Below are 16729 nucleotides of genomic sequence, written 5' to 3' on the forward strand. Positions count from 1 at the left end.
TTATTACACAGTAATATTTAAATAATACTAATTATTATGACTTTATAATATTATAAAGAATAGTTTAATAATAATTATAAATAATATTGTAAATTAATATTTTGCAATATTATAAATTGTCATTGCGGTTATGTGTCCAGATGTTTTACTTAAGTATTTTCTTAAATTTTTTAAGTGATTCTCATTAGCATTTCGATATTGTAATATAGTAAAATTTACAGTAATTAAACATTTCTATTTAAAATAAAGGCAGTGCAAATACTATTACTATTTATTTATTTAGTAAGTTTTTACTGATTCTTTTACATTTACATATTAAATTACATTATACAATATTATACAATAATATTATGATTTAAATATTCTTTTATAATATTATAAATTAAAAATATTGTAAACAATAATTATAGAAATAATTTTATAAATTAATCTTTTAGAATATTATAAATTGTCATTTGTACTGTAATATGTCCATATGTTTTACTTAAGTTCTTTCTTATATTTTCAATCATTCTTTTCATTAGATTCTCATTGCTGTAATATAGTAAAAACTACTGTACTAAAATATGTTTATTTAAAATAAAGGCAGCACAGCAACTGCCATTTATTTATTTTCCTGTATTGAGTTGTAAAATGTTTAATTATCATAAAAATAACATCACAATGAAAAAAAAATCAAATGACACTAAAATATGTCAATAAATTCATTTTTATGCAGTATATATATATATATATATATTCTGTAAATATATATAATCCTGTTGATTGTGGGGTGAAATATTACCCAAGCATGTTCTTGACAGGTTTTGTGAGATTCACCCTGAGCAGCTGCAAATACTAAGTTCTGGCTTTATAAATGAAATAAGTTTTATTCACCTTCAGGGCCTCCAAAATGAAGTCCTGTGCCACGAGTGACTCCTCATTGGACAGGCACAGTTTGTCCTCACCCCTGAAGGTCACAGTGAAGGTCTCGCAGCTGATTGGCTGATCTTTAGAGGGCCAGTACACACACTCTCCTTCTCTGCTCTGTGACGGTCAGAAACAACAGGCCTCAGTTATTACATGCGGATGTGTGCAGAAATGTGTGTGTTTGTGTGTGTGTGTGTGTGTGTGTGTGAGAGAGACTCACCGTGCTCTGTGTATCTGGCAGAGAAACTATGATCTGTGCGTTGTGATCCCAGATCATCCTCCAGAAGTCCTGTGTGGTGTTTGGCAGAGGATTCTGGGTAACGATGAACTCACGGCTCTGATGGTAGCCCTGTAAACGGCACAGACTCGTTGAATCACACCATATTACTTAAGAATCTAAACAGGAGCATGAGAACAAGTGTCTCACCATTAAATAAGAGGCATTGATGTAGTCTGATGATTCTCCAGGTCCTGTAGACAGACTGACCCTTGACCTCTCCACTGAAGCGCAGATGGAACACATGTGAGGATGAAAATCAGCCATTACGGTTCACAAAACTAAAGATCTTGAATATATTCTGATCACAATCTGAATATAATTTTTGGAAGGAACCAGGAAAGCATCTTATATATTGCATTTATGTATGTATATGAATAAATATGATATTTTAAAAATAATACAAATAGATATAACAAATATTGAATATTTATAAACATTTGAAAATAACTGAATATGATTATTTTAAAACAGTTACCCCTTCTCTTTTTATATATTTATGTATATAAATAAATGTGGCATATTAATAAATAATACTGAATATTTATATATAAATGTCTATATAAAATAAATACATAAGTAAATAAAAAATACATTTTAAATACATTTACATAAAAAGCAGGTTGCCTTTTGAGTTTCTATATTATATTAATCTATATATTTCTGTAATACTATATAAATGTATAATATTATAAAAAATATATATTACTGTATATATTTATAATAAAGAATATTATAAATAAACAAACAAACAAACAGGTTGCCCTTTCATTTTTATACATTTGTGTATGTATATAAATAATTATATTAATAAATAATATCAATATTTATAATGAATAACAAAAATAACCAATCAATTATATTTTAAATAAATAAAAAATAATTATATAAAGTATATATTTATATATGTATATAAATACATGATAAATTAATAAATAATAAAGATTTATAATAAATAGTTCATTTATTTTTAATATTTAAAATTATTGATAAAAACAAGTTACATTTTATATTTTTATGCTTTTGGGGGATGCTTTTATTCAAAGCAAAAGGTTACCATTTCTCTTTGTATACAATATAGTTATATATAAATAGATATTATATGATATATTTATGATAAATAAATATTATACAATTTATATTGCAGACTCACCAGGCATAAGACAAGACGTCTTGTTTTTAGATGCGTTGCACTCCGTCAAAGCCACTGTGTAATCGCTCTGTTTCGCACAGCTCTGACTGACCAGCTACAGGAACAAAAGGAAAGATCAATGAATTGCTCAGCGTAATAATGATTAAGGTGGAATCACAAAAACAAAGGTCTCACCTTAAACTGTTTCTCCAGGCGGGTCTTTCCTGTAGGTCCTGGTGTGAGGAGATCAGACACGTATGTGTGAATGTGACTGGATGAGACCAGAGTCTCTTTACTCCTGATGGCCTCCACTAGAGCATCATGGATGAAGACGTACTGCTCCTGCTCGCACACAAATATGATGGATGTTTTATGTTGCGTGTGACGTGACAACCTAAGGTATGTTTTGAAATAATATATGTTGGCAAACCTCAGTCTGCACCAGATAGTTCCTCTGGGTCCGAATGTGTTTGAGGAATCCCATGATGTTCACTGTACTTTCCTCCTTTATCTGCTTCAGCATGCTGTCGATCACAATGTAGGTTCCTGTTCTTCCCACACCGGCACTAAAAATCACACATTCAAACATGTTAAAATGACATCTTGATGAATGTCGCCATTATAAATTCTTACTTCAATTCAAGTCAAGTGACCTTTATTTATATGGCGCTGTATTTAATACTATTTCAGCAGTAAAACAGCTCTAAAAGAAGAATAGTGTCCTTATTCAACTTCATTTGATTCAGTATTAATTAAAATTAGTTAAATAACTCAAATTTACATCTTGCAATTCGGAATTCTGAGTTTCCATCCCGCAATTCTTACTTTTTTTTCTTGGAATTTTGAGTTTACGTGTCATGTTTCCTAATTTTTTTCTCGGAATTCTGAGTTTACATCTCGCTATTCTTACTGTTTTCTTGGAATTCTGAGCTTCCATCTCACAATTCTTACTTTTTTCTTGGAATTCTGAGTTTCTATCTCACAATTCTTACTTTTTTTCTTGGAATTCTGAGTTTACATTTCGCAAGTCTTACTGTTTTCTTGGAATTCTGAGTTTACATTATTCTTGGAATTCTGAGCTTCCATCTCGCAATTCTTGCTTTTTTCTTGGAATTCTGAGTTTACATTATTCTGGGAATTCTGAGCTTCCATCTCGCAATTCATACTTTTTTCTCTGAATTTTGAGTTTCCATCTCACAATTCTTACTTTTTTCTTGGAATTCTAAGTTTATATCTCGCAATTCTTACTGTTTTCTTGGAATTCTGAGTTTACATTATTCTTGGAATTCTGAGCTTCCATCTCGCAATTCATACTTTTTTCTCGGAATTTGAGTTTCCATCTCACAATTCTTACTATTTTCTTGGAATTCTAAGTTTATATCTCGCAATTCTTACTGTTTTCTTGGAATTCTGAGTTTACATTATTCTTGGAATTCTGAGCTTCCATCTCGCAATTCATACTTTTTTCTCGGAATTTGAGTTTCCATCTCACAATTCTTACTATTTTCTTGGAATTCTGAGTTTACATCTCGCAAGTCTTACTGTTTTCTTGGAATTCTGAGTTTACATCTCGCAAGTCTTACTGTTTTCTTGGAATTCTGAGTTTACATTATTCTTGGAATTCTGAGCTTCCATCTCGCAATTCTTACTTCGAAACAAGCTTCAACAGTGTCAATGTTCATCAATTATGAAACTAATTATTGACAGAAGTCAGTATGACAGGAGAAAATGTTGTCATTATCCAGCTCAGTTTAGTTCAGGTTTTGTTCTCTTCCAATAGAGTCAGTGCAGTCAAATCGATGACCATAATGACTTCACCATAATTACTTTATGCTTTATAACTTTATACTGATGTCTACCTGCAGTGCACCACCACAGGCCCCGTATCATTCGTCCTGGCCTGCGAGGACGCTCGCACAAACGACAGCAGGGGCAGAGTGTATTCTGGGACGCCCATGTCAGGCCACTGAGTGTAATGGAAGTGAAGCACCGTCCTCTCCTGACTGCGGCCCTTCTGTGAGCCCTGGCGGGAGAAAAGACAGTGAAAAGTGTTGAAAACAGACAACCCAACTAACAAAAAAATATGTTCTAAAGAACATTTTTCTAATATTTCCATTAAGTCATTAAAACATTATTTCTGAATGTTCTCTGAACATTCAAAATGTCCAGTTTTTAAAATGTTTTAAAAACTTTGTTTTGCTTAGCAACATTAAAGGAACATTCCATTTTATAACGTTGCTTTTGAATGTTCTCTGAACATTCTGCAACAATAGAAACATTTAAAAAACGTTTGATGAACATCCAACTAAATTATTTCAGAAATAAAACAAACTATGTATAAATACCTTTTTTTGCGCTAATGTTTTTGGAATATAAGTAAAGAGAAGATAACTCTATTAACGATACTAGAAGAACATTTGTTCATAACTTGCCAGAACCTTCTGAGAACGTTCTTTATTAGCTGGGAATATCCTCAAGGGTTTGTGGCATAGGCCTAGTTACTGACCTTCTTGACATTAACGTTCCTCAAGATGAACGTCCTCTGCGTGTAGTAGGCAAGAGTTTTGGTGCTCTTTAGCGTGACTAGGAAGCATCCATAGTCCTCCTGATTCTCCAAGGGCCAATACTGATCACATTTTCTCTGTTTGACACACACACACACCATATACATATAATTAGGAATCTCATCTGACCACTTTTTTTTGTTGTTTTATATCAAATTTTGCATGTATTTCATTACACTCTTTATTGACATTGATGGTTCCACGAAGAACCTTTACCATCCATGGAACTTTCTATATAGTAGAAAAAGGTTCTTTAGGCTTTTAAAATGTTCTTCACACTAAGAAAAAAAATTGGTTCTTTTGAGAACTTTTCACTGAAAGGTTCTTTGGGGAACCAAAAATGGTTCTTCAGTCGCATTGCTTTGAAAACCCCCTTTTGAAATGTTTATTTTTAAGAGTGTAACCAAATGATCTAATCTAAGAGTGATAAAAGCATTACCCGGCCCTTCTCCACCAGGTTAGTGATCATGACGATCACACCAACGTTCTGCTCCCATATCATCGTCCAGAAGTCTTCCAGACTGCCCTTCAGCGGACCCTGGGCGGCTATATATGCTTTCGGCTGATTGTAGCCCTTAAGATAATCATTACAATCAGACCATGATCATTTCTACCAACACTAATGACAGACTAACATCTAATAAAGCAAACATCTCGCAATTGTGAGATTGCATCGGTTGATAATTGTGTCCATTTTTCTTGCATATAAATATGAAGTAGCACAACTGTTTTCAACAATAATAAGAAATGTTTCTTGAGCAAATCAGCATATTAGAATGATTTCTGAAGGATCATGTGACACTGAAGACTGGAGTAATGATGCTGAAAATTCAGCTTGACATCACAGGAATAAATTATATTTTACTACATATTCAAATAGAAAATTGTTATTTTGAATTGTAATAATTGTTCACAATTTTAATGATTTTACTGTACTTTGGTGAGCAGAAGATGCTTAAAAAAACATTAAATACTTACCGACCTCAAACGTTTGAATGGTAGTATATATACACAGTATATTGCCCATCAGGCATGTTGCAAAAACAATTATGTTTTATCATTACAGCATTTAAAATTTAGTGTAAAATTTACACTTACATCCACATAGTTGGCATTAATGTAGTCCCCCGTCTTTCCATCTTTGTCAGAGTTTTGCGAGAGTTTAACTCTACTGTGATCATCTGAGAGTACAAAAAAACGTATTAGTCATGTTTTTTATTTATAAATGCATGTACACCTCTTATATTGTTATGGATGAGTGATATAACATCTCATACAGGCCAGGATGTTAATGTATCTGTTCTTGCTCTTATTGTCTGGATGGTTGGAGCTGTCCGCAGTGATGCCGATGTCCGCCGTACAGCCCTGAATCTCCTAGAAGAAACGTTTCATCCCATCACTGACAAAATCATAACTCAAATCATAACCATTACCAAACTGTTACACTTTTTCATGCATACTAACCATGCAAAGAGCATGGTTAACAACAGAAGAATAACAACAATGCAAAAGAACAAGTAACAAGAAACACTGAAACAAAGGGAGATGTGTCTTACCTCGTAAGACTCTTTCAAGATCTAATAAGGGAGGGGGTGAGAATGCAGAAAAAGCACAATGAAAGTCCAGGACAAACAGGAGAGGTGCCAGTGCAGGTACATGAGGCACATTTGCATGTGTGTTCATGCTACAGATGGGTTTAGACTCTGTGTGGGTGTCCATGCAGACGCCTGTACATCACCCTTTACATGCTGCCCCGTTGCACTCATAATCATGAAATTATGACATTAATGCACTATTTGATATGTTTTTATTGCATAATAAGGTACAATGTTTAAAGGTGGGGTAAGCGATTTCTGGTAGTCAATGTTGACATTTGAAATCACTAAAACAAACACGCCCCTACCCCGAAAGGGTCTCGCCCCTATTTTGATATCGCCGTCCCTCACATGCATACGCAACCCAGGCAACGATTAGTTCTGTGAAACAAAGCAAAACCAATGTTACACTGTGTCTACACCGGAAGCGAGTGGCGCGGCGCGACAAAATACTATAGAACTCATTATAATCAGTGATGCTGTCTACATATCTATGGTCTACACTGGATGCGGCACGGCACGACATTACAAATCCCCGACAGAAAACTGCTGCTGCGTTCAATTTATGACGTATTGACACAAATTTCAAATGATTTTCAACGGTCGCTTTGTCGCGTCCAGTGTACTAGACAGACTTTAGCTGTTGCGGCACAGACCTGGTGTTACTCGCCTATCGAGAAGAAACAAAGCAACCTCGGTGTCCGCTCGCAGGCCTTCCGCTCCTTGAGTTCTCTCCAGCGCTGGAAATCTGATCTGATATTTACACGGGTCCTACTTCTTGCCTTATTGCCGTAAACCTTCTTTTGTTTCGCACACGTTTTCCTCTTTAGTTTTTTATCCACCATCTCTATCTTTCTGTCGCTCGGCTCGGCTAATGTCCGTCCCATGCACTGAACGCTCTCTCCTCCACATCACGAGTAGACACGCCCCCTTAATGCTGCTTGGCTACAAGTTTGTATTGCTATTCAGCCCGAATCAGTTTTCTAAAGTGTTTTTGAAAAATCGCTTACCCCACCTTTAAGTTTACGTATCAAGAAATGTAAAAAAACTGAGTAAGAAGTGATAAAAATCACAAGTACCTCAAATTCTTTGGAGAACGTGTGATTCGTGTGAAGATCAGCAACGTGTTTTACGAATTCCTTTACGGGGAGAGCTTCATTGTCCTCTGCTGACAAATAGAAAAAAAAAGATTTAGAAACAAATAATAAATAGATAAGACATGAAATAAATAAATACAATAAATAAATAAATGTAATGCCATAATATATATAAAAATAAATAAATGACAAGGCATAAAATGAATGAATGAACGAATGAATGTCAAGACATGAAAATAGACAAACAAATAAATAAACAAATTATTAAAACTGATATTAAAACAAACAAAAATGGCAAGGGGACGGACGGACGGATGGATTTTTGATCCGAGTAGCTTTTGTTACCGGTAGGCAGAAGAAGAGGTGTTGATGGAGCCGATATGGCTCGGCCTGAAATGTTGTCCTCTACATAAAACTGTGCCGTTTGAGAGCACCTTCTGTAAGATAAAGATGGAACATTAAAATATATGCTTTTTACATTATGAGAGTAAAAAATGAGAGAAAATTTAATCCAAATAAAGGGACCAAAAACCACAACTCACAAGTAAAAAGCACACACACAGCAGTGAGAAATGTGGGGAATGTGCCTGACTGTCATCAAATGCTCCAAAACATTTCTTGACATAATTTTTTTTTCTTTTCATTTTGGGTTAAATGTGACCTGGACATGTTCTCCTGAAAACTCGGGAAAGCATGTCCATGCACATGTAATCTGAAAGCAAACACTGACATACTGGTGTGTGTGTGAAGATCTTATACCTCCAGTAGATGAGAATCCCCACCAGCACCAGCAGACACAGGACAGTGAGAGTGGAAACCACAGCCAGAGGAACAACCGTCCTCTTCTCCTTCTCTGTGCCTCCCACCATCCCGACACGAGACTCCGGACTGCTGTTACTCGCCTCTGATCAGGGAAACAGGAGCAAAACTGTCCTTAACCCATCCATTAATCAATGATCTCACTGATAAACACATTATTCGGCACATTCAAGGAGCTACAAAAACACAAAGAATCCAACAGCTAGCTCATCAAGAGGCGTAAAAGCATTTAATGTGCTTCACCTCAATAAAAACCCACACTGACTGCAATATTTTCTAATCTTAAATCATTTTGCAAATCTGTGCACTGCAAAAATTATTTTCAAAGCAAGAATGTTTGTCTTGTTTTTCAGTAAAATATCTAAATAGTCTTCAATCAAAACATATTTACGTGAGAAGCAAAATGACATAAGATATAAAGTATTGTTTTCTGGAAAAAAAAACTAAGTTTATACTTGAATAACAAATAACAAATCAATGACAAATATCTGCCAATGGGCTAAGAGAAATAAAATTTGTCTTCCTATGAATTAAGTTGGAATATATATATATATATATATATATATATATACACACATATATACCCATTATTATTATTATTATTTTTGTTTTAAGTGTTATTTTAGTACCAATGAGATACTATTATTTTTTTATGTTTTAAATTGGTTTTTATTTTCCATTTTTGTCATTTTTATTTGTTTTTTAATATGCCTATATATAGATTTTATTCATTTTTATTTAATTTAAATTTTATTTATTGATTAATTGATTGATATTTTAGTACATCAAGTTATACGAAGTGAAAATGAGAAATGTTGCCTTCACAACTAGCTGAAATAAAATAAAATATTTTAAAAAATTATTTTATTTCAGTTAATATTTTAGTTATTTAAGTTAAAGTTAGTTTTGGTTAATAATAACAACCCTGATTTAATCTCACTTTATTTTTTATAAGAGATATATATATATATATATAAATAATATAAAAACTTATAACCTTAAAACAAGACTTATAATTTTGCTTCTCAAATAAATTAATTTTGATTTAAGAATGTTTAGAGATGTCAAAATTACTAAGAAAATACTTTTTTGCAGTGTTATTACCATTTTTGTGAATCAAACCCCAGTGAAATGATCAAGAATTACACAAGTCGTCATGTTTTTCACTCTCCAAATGTTGTTTTGACGTCACGTGCGAGTTTTACCTGCGTTCTGGTCTTCCTCTGACTCTCGGATAGTGAGTTGAGGAATTACGAGCTGTATGGGAATATCATCGCTCTGAGAGCTCACTGACCCTCCTTGACCAGAGCCAGAGTCAGACTCAGCTGACCAGGTCACCCATGACAGAAACACCCGGTTCTCTGGCTCTCCGGTGGTGGCCGCCTCTCGCTCGCTCTCAAAGTAGAAAGTAGAGGACAGTCCCTCTCGGTTTTCATCTTCAGATCTACCGCTGAAGCTCAGATGGGAGTCTTTGAGAGCCGACCGGGTTTGGTCGAGCTCCCATTCCCGGTCGAGCTCCTCCAGGAAGATCGCGGACCCCGATCCGCTAAACTCTCCTGAAGAAGGAAGCTGAGCAGAGCCCTCCTCCAAAAGAGTGGCTGAGGATTCATAGAGATCTGAGGCTTCGTGAACCATCGCTACCCTTTGATTATTGAATGATGTGGCTGTAACAAACACGTCTGGAGAGTTAAGACTTCAAATCTCTGCTAAAGAACCGTTTATGGCGGAGGAAAGAAGCGTTTGGAAGTATCAAAACCAGCCAAATTAATCTACATTTATCTTGCAATACCTAAAGCCAATACGCAAAGATAAAGAAGCACAGGAGCAAGAGAAGAACCACCACCGCTTTCAACATCTGAAGAGTGAGAAAACCAGCCGAGAAGAGAGAGTCCAGCAGGTGCATTAAAATCTTGAGGATTTGTGGCACAAGACGGCAATTAAGTTTTTATTCCATAAATACAGTAACAATTGCACCACCATTACCTTGAGTGTTTCTGAAAGTTTAAAGGGATAGATCATGCATGACCTGTATAACCTGTGTGAGTTTCTTTCTTATGCTGAACACAAAATAAGATACTTTCAAGAATGTGGGTAACCAAATGTTTGACGGTAGCCATTGACTTCCATAGTATTTTTCTCCATACTATGGAAGTCAATGGCTACCGTCAACTGTTTGGTTGCCAACATTCTTCAAATTATCTTTTGTGTTCGGCAAAAGAAAGAAACTCATACAGGTTTGGATCAACTTGAGGGTGAGTAAATGATGACAGAAGTTTCATTTTTGGGTGAACTGTCCCTTTAAAACAGTAATTCCCAACCAGGAGTTGCAGATTCGGAAAGACAGTTTAAACCTGTAATTTTTTTGTAACCTACATGAGATTGCATTTGCTTGCAGGTGATAATTCTACATGCATACTTGTTGAGCTTCTTTAGTAGTTAAATTTCACCATAAAAAGTGACTTTTTTATTATTTTTTTATTTCTATACCCTCAGTATCAATGGTTTGTAGCTTAAAAGCGAATTATTGTAATACTGGTAATGCTAAATGATATCAAAATTAATGCGTTTCTGGTTTTTCCTTTGTGAAAAAGAAGTGCACTTAATTGCACCTGTTGTAGTGTACTTCAAATCTTTTTAAAGAACTTGTACTTGCACATTATATAATTTTAGTTAAATAAAAGGCCATTTAAGTGCATTTAAATTAAGTACACTTTCATGACTGTTTCTTAACACACAAGTACACTTTTAAAAAGTTTTACTTTTAAGTATATTTTAAATCATTATATTTTAATAACCTTTTGTCATGCTTTAAACTAGTACACTTATGTTGATGCATTAACTAACATACTAAAGCACATGTAAAGTATTTGATTATAATTTGAACTGTAGTTTTGTTTAAAGTTAAAATATTTTCAATGTACTAAATTGCAATTTCATCATTACAAATGTGCAAAATATATTTTAATAAAAGACATGCATATTATTTCATTGGACATTAAACATTTTAAAACATATTTATAAACATATTTAGTTTAACATAAATGCTTGTCATATTCGGCAGTACACGTATGGATTATGAAGTAATTATGAAATTACATATAAAGATGTATTTAAGTCCTACTTAAACGTGTCAAAAAGGCACTCTAATAGCATTTAAATTAAATTAAAGCATTAAAAAAATTAACTGCAATTCACATGCAATACATTGTTCACACTTATGTATAGATTATTTCTGTAATAAGCACTCAAACACTTCAGTATTCTAAAGTGTACTTCTTTTTCACCACAAGGATGATGTTAATGAAGCGGTTCTTCAGACGAATAAAGTTAAGAAACACTCTAAATCACTAAACTACCCAAGTACTACTGCTAGACTTTCCAGTGTGTCTATAATTTCCCTGCAAGCAAGTAGCATTTAGCCAGGTTTTGATTGAGCAAACACCCCAAAAAAGCCGGTCTTACCATTAAACAGGGGCTGAGTGGTCTGAGAAATGATCTTCATTGACACTGTAACGGCCAGTCCAGTGCTAGCATTAGCTGCTGCGGTTGCGTTTAATACAGGTTTAGTGATGCTGCTTGAAGTTGAGGTTTCTTGGTCCTGATCCTGAGCTGGTGTGGTTTTTGTGGTGCTGTCCTCGTGGTAGACGTCTGTGACCAGCATGCTGCTGTGAGGAAGCTGGCCGCCGTCTTCTGGAAGGAGTCTGTTCAGTGGCCGTCTGGTCTCGTTTCTGCTCTTGTTTTGGTCAGGTGACCATGATAGTGAAGACTCCTCTGTCATTTTCCGGCGGACTGTAATGGGGGTCGTTCTGACCACGGGGAACAGGAAGCCTGGTTGGTCCGTCGCCGTGGTGATGGAGATGGAACTCCCGGAATCACGGATGAGGTTTCGGCCGGGCGGAGGTTTGGAAGCAGGTGGAGATGTTTCCTGAAAACCAAACATGTCATGTTTTACTCAAGACGCTCGTGAAAAATCATGATACTTATGAGTCAGTAATTTATGATTTTGTTTCTGGAGGTAGATTATAAAAATCTCACCTCATTATATTCCTCGGATTCTGTTAAATCTCCAAAGGGATCGGGCTCATTTACTTCAAGATCAAAGAAAATATTGGTAAATTACTTCAAAGAAATTCATATTCATGCTATATAAAAGGGTTAATAACACGCACACAAAAAATCTTTGTTTTGATATTTGAAATATTTTGCATACGTTTTTTTTTAACAAAAATTATTAACATTTCATGACAATTAAGCCCCCCCCCCCCCAAATTACCGGATGCAATAATAATAATAATAATAATAATAGTTGTTATTATTATTAGTATATTTATTGTAACCAGACTGTTTTTTAAATAATTCATAAATAAATTCTGTAAACAAATACTACCATGAAGAATATTTATATAATAATAATAATAATAATAACAACAATAACAATAATAAAAATTATTATTATTATTTATATAATTAATAAATATACTGTAAACAAATGCTACATGACGAATACTTATATAATAATAATAATAATAATTATTATTATTATTATTATTATTATTATTATATATTTAATACATAAAGTCTGTAAACAAATACTACCATGATGAATATTTATATAATAAGAATAATAACAATAATAAATATTATTAATATTAATATTATATAATTAATAAATAAACTGTAAACAACTGCTACCATTATGAAAACTTATATAAAAATAACAATAATAATAAATAATAATAATAACAACAATAACAATAATAAAAATTATTATTATTATTTATATAATTAATAAATATACTGTAAACAAATGCTACATGACGAATACTTATATAATAATAATAATAATAATTATTATTATTATTATTATTATTATTATTATATATTTAATACATAAAGTCTGTAAACAAATACTACCATGATGAATATTTATATAATAAGAATAATAACAATAATAAATATTATTAATATTAATATTATATAATTAATAAATAAACTGTAAACAACTGCTACCATTATGAAAACTTATATAAAAATAACAATAATAATAACATTAATAATTATTATTATTATATATTTAATACATAAATTCTGTAAACAAATACTACCATGATGAATACTTATTAATAATATCAATTATTTGTTTATTTATTATAATTATTGAATGCTTATTTAAGGCACATTTGTAAAGTAAAATTCTAACATATTACAATTTAAAAAAATTAATACTTCATATTTTTCATTATGGATTCATGTTATTGTACATGCGCCTAACTGAAATGAATTGTCAAAATCCTTTCTTAAACATTCTAAATTGTCCTAAAATATGTTTTGATTTTGGTGTAAAATATGACCCAGGCATTTATGATATTTTTGTGAGATTACCAGGGTCTTCAAGAGGCATGTCCACAATAACCTGGTCACTCATTTTTCCCGTCAAGCCATTGGTGCAGAGCGCAACCACCTGGACAACATAGCTACTGTTCGCCAGCAGATGATGGATAATGGCCCCCTGGAAAAACAAGATAATACTATACCATACTATACCATAACACCTGTTTCTAACCATCAGGACCAGTGTAACCTTGAACTATCAGCGATCATTTTACAGCGCTGAGTGAGATGCCCCTACTGTGCTTCACTCATCACAGTTATATTAATCATGGCTGAAGTCTAAAAGCACTCACCACATCCTGGTCTCCGTCTGTGAGATACTGCTGTTTTGGTGGGTCTCTGCCCTGCAGTCTCTGGTAGGTGACGGAGTAGCGCTCAATGGTGGTGTCATAGACGGCCCGCGGCCTTTCCCACGTCACCACCATACCCGTGTAGTTCTGAGAGTCCGCCTGCATGTTCTGCGGTTCAGAGCTGCACACTGAACACAGCAAGAGATCCACATTACACAGACAAGTGTGTACAGTTTCATTACAATAATATAATCTTTAAAAATGTATTCTATAAAATAATTTATTATAATTAATAATAATAATAAAATCCATAAACCATATAGTTGCATTTTGTAAAATAGAATATTATTAAATAATATTAAATTAAAATATTTCAATTGTTTCATACAATATAAGATCATTGTATATATTTTATATTCATATTAAAATATTTTAAAGGATATATAATTTAATAACACTCATTAAAAGTATTTTTACATTTTATAAAATAATTTTAAATATAAAATAAAAATATTCTTTATAGACATTTTATTTTTAATAAAATAAAAATATAAAGATGATAAATATAGTAAAAATGGATTAAAGATTAGTTACATTTTGACAAAATATGTCAATATATATATATTTATATATATATATACACACACACTGTACATACATCTATAAATATTTTTAAAATAAAATAAAATATATACACATTTATATTTTTTCATAAAACAAATAGGATCACTGAAAAAATAATCAATAAACAAAATATATAAAGAATATTAAAAACATCTTAAATTCATAAAAATTACTTAATTTGTTCAATAAAAATTTAAAAGTAAAAGTAAACTACTAAGTAAAAGTAATTCTTAGCCTAATTTCTTGGGAGGGAAACAAGATTAATTATTTAAGAAACTAGACGGTGTGTTATATTGTGAATATTCAGATGGAGAGCCTGAGAGAATATCATGCTATTGCAGAACAGTTTGTTGGAATAAGGAGCCGTAACTTCAGTCGAATAGCAATAACTTACAAAACTGCTTCTCGATCAGCTCTGTTTGAAAAAGAATTGGTGCATTTGTTTTCTTGGAAAAGCGCCAAAGTAGGGTTACCTAGCAACACACACTCGCTGCAGGGTTTTAAAAAGCGCAACGCATGCGTGTCCACGGTCAGAGGAGGAGGTATGACCTCTCGCTGCTCTCTGATCATTATTTTATACAGTGTGTGTGTGTGTGTGTGTGTGTGGTTTGCATACTAGGAGCAGAAACTTCCTCTGTGCCGGTGTAGGAAGAGAACACTTGTCCCATGAACTGCTGCTGTTGTTCTCTGTAGTTGTTCTGCAGGTAGTCGGTCAGCATGACGTATCCGGCCTGCTGTAGAGTCATCACCTCACAGAACACCTCCAGCTACAAACACACAACAATACACGGGAATCAGGAGATGACCATGAGACGATCCAGATCTGACTTTGCTTTCAGTTTCATTACAATAATAGAAACTTAAATAAATAATTAAGAATATAGATAATAATAATAATAATAATAATAAGTTACATTTCATTACATTTTTTTAATAATGAATAAAAATTAAATACATAAACTTATATTTTTTCATTCAACAGTAGGATCATTGTAAATTGTAAAAACACTCAATATACATATAAAATATATTAAAAAGATACATCATTTAGTAAAATGTGTTAAAAGTATAAAATATTAAATATGAATAAAAACTACACATTTTTATTTTTTCATAAAACATAAATAGGTCATAAATAGATAAATAGATCACTGAAAATGTAATCCAGAAACATAAAATATATAAAGGAGACAAAAAATAGCTAAATTCATTAAACAGTTAAATTTTGTAAAATAGTAAAAAAATATTATTAAACAAATATTAATATATATATATATATACACATTTTTATTTTTCATAAAATATAAGCAAGATCATTGAAAATATAATCAATAAACCAAATATATAAAGAAAGTTAAATTTTGTTAAATATATTTTTTAAATAAAATTTTTTTTTTGCATAATACATAGATAAAATATTGGAAAATAAATAAATAAACAAATTATATAAAAGAAAATAATCAAATACATAAGGAACAATGTACAGTTAGCTAATCATTATGACCAAATGCACACTTATTATCAGTGTTGGGGATAATGCATTACAAGTAACACAAGTTACGTAATCAGATTACTTTTTTCAAGTAACTAGTAAAGTAACGCATTACTTTTTCATTTACAAAAGAATATCTGAGTTACTTTTTCAAATAAGTAACGCAAGTTACTTTTTTTTCCAATTTATTGACTAACAGCTCTCCTGTCCCCATGTTGAGAGAAATTAGAAGATGTTACTGTAGTTCTAAAATAAATATGAATATGCATTAATTCATCTCACTCACAAAAAAAAAAAAACGATTCAGTATTCCTCAAAATGAATAAAAATAATGCAACTCAGAATATGACGCAAACCTGCAATAATTAAATGTTAAACATCACAAATATCCTTTATGTATTTAATCCCATTCTATTAACCAATGTCTTTGCTTCTGAGCTTCGATGATCCAGTTCAAGCGTACTAATAAGCAAAAATTACTCCAGACAAACATTTGTGTGTCTTTTTTTTTATTGCTGAAGTGTGTTGAAATGTCTTCT

The 16729-nt window shown here is 32.4% G+C and overlaps 1 protein-coding gene across 2 annotated transcripts in view; it reads right to left on the reverse strand.

The window, feature by feature from the left end:
- Positions 1-16729, reverse strand: part of ptprz1b (protein tyrosine phosphatase receptor type Z1b) — a 53981-nt gene that overhangs the window by 4891 nt on the left and 32361 nt on the right. Inside the window, exons 8-28 of one of the 2 annotated variants that reach the window (XM_016270317.1) lie at positions 15315-15465; positions 14078-14262; positions 13776-13902; positions 12429-12481; positions 11856-12318; positions 9599-10057; positions 8334-8478; positions 7920-8011; positions 7557-7645; positions 6439-6459; positions 6160-6256; positions 5981-6063; positions 5322-5456; positions 4825-4959; positions 4178-4341; positions 2749-2884; positions 2514-2660; positions 2340-2433; positions 1337-1410; positions 1130-1258; positions 877-1026 (exon numbers count right to left, since the gene is read on the reverse strand). In XM_016270317.1, the coding sequence (XP_016125803.1) occupies positions 877-1026; positions 1130-1258; positions 1337-1410; positions 2340-2433; positions 2514-2660; positions 2749-2884; positions 4178-4341; positions 4825-4959; positions 5322-5456; positions 5981-6063; positions 6160-6256; positions 6439-6459; positions 7557-7645; positions 7920-8011; positions 8334-8478; positions 9599-10057; positions 11856-12318; positions 12429-12481; positions 13776-13902; positions 14078-14262; positions 15315-15465 (3129 nt within the window). The remainder of the gene's footprint in view (positions 1-876; positions 1027-1129; positions 1259-1336; positions 1411-2339; positions 2434-2513; positions 2661-2748; positions 2885-4177; positions 4342-4824; positions 4960-5321; positions 5457-5980; positions 6064-6159; positions 6257-6438; positions 6460-7556; positions 7646-7919; positions 8012-8333; positions 8479-9598; positions 10058-11855; positions 12319-12428; positions 12482-13775; positions 13903-14077; positions 14263-15314; positions 15466-16729) is intronic. The other variant, XM_016270318.1, reaches the window with a different exon arrangement.

Source organism: Sinocyclocheilus grahami, unplaced genomic scaffold, assembly GCF_001515645.1.
Source record: "Sinocyclocheilus grahami isolate Dianchi unplaced genomic scaffold, SAMN03320097.WGS_v1.1 scaffold56.1, whole genome shotgun sequence".
Taxonomy (NCBI): Eukaryota; Metazoa; Chordata; class Actinopteri; order Cypriniformes; family Cyprinidae; genus Sinocyclocheilus; species Sinocyclocheilus grahami.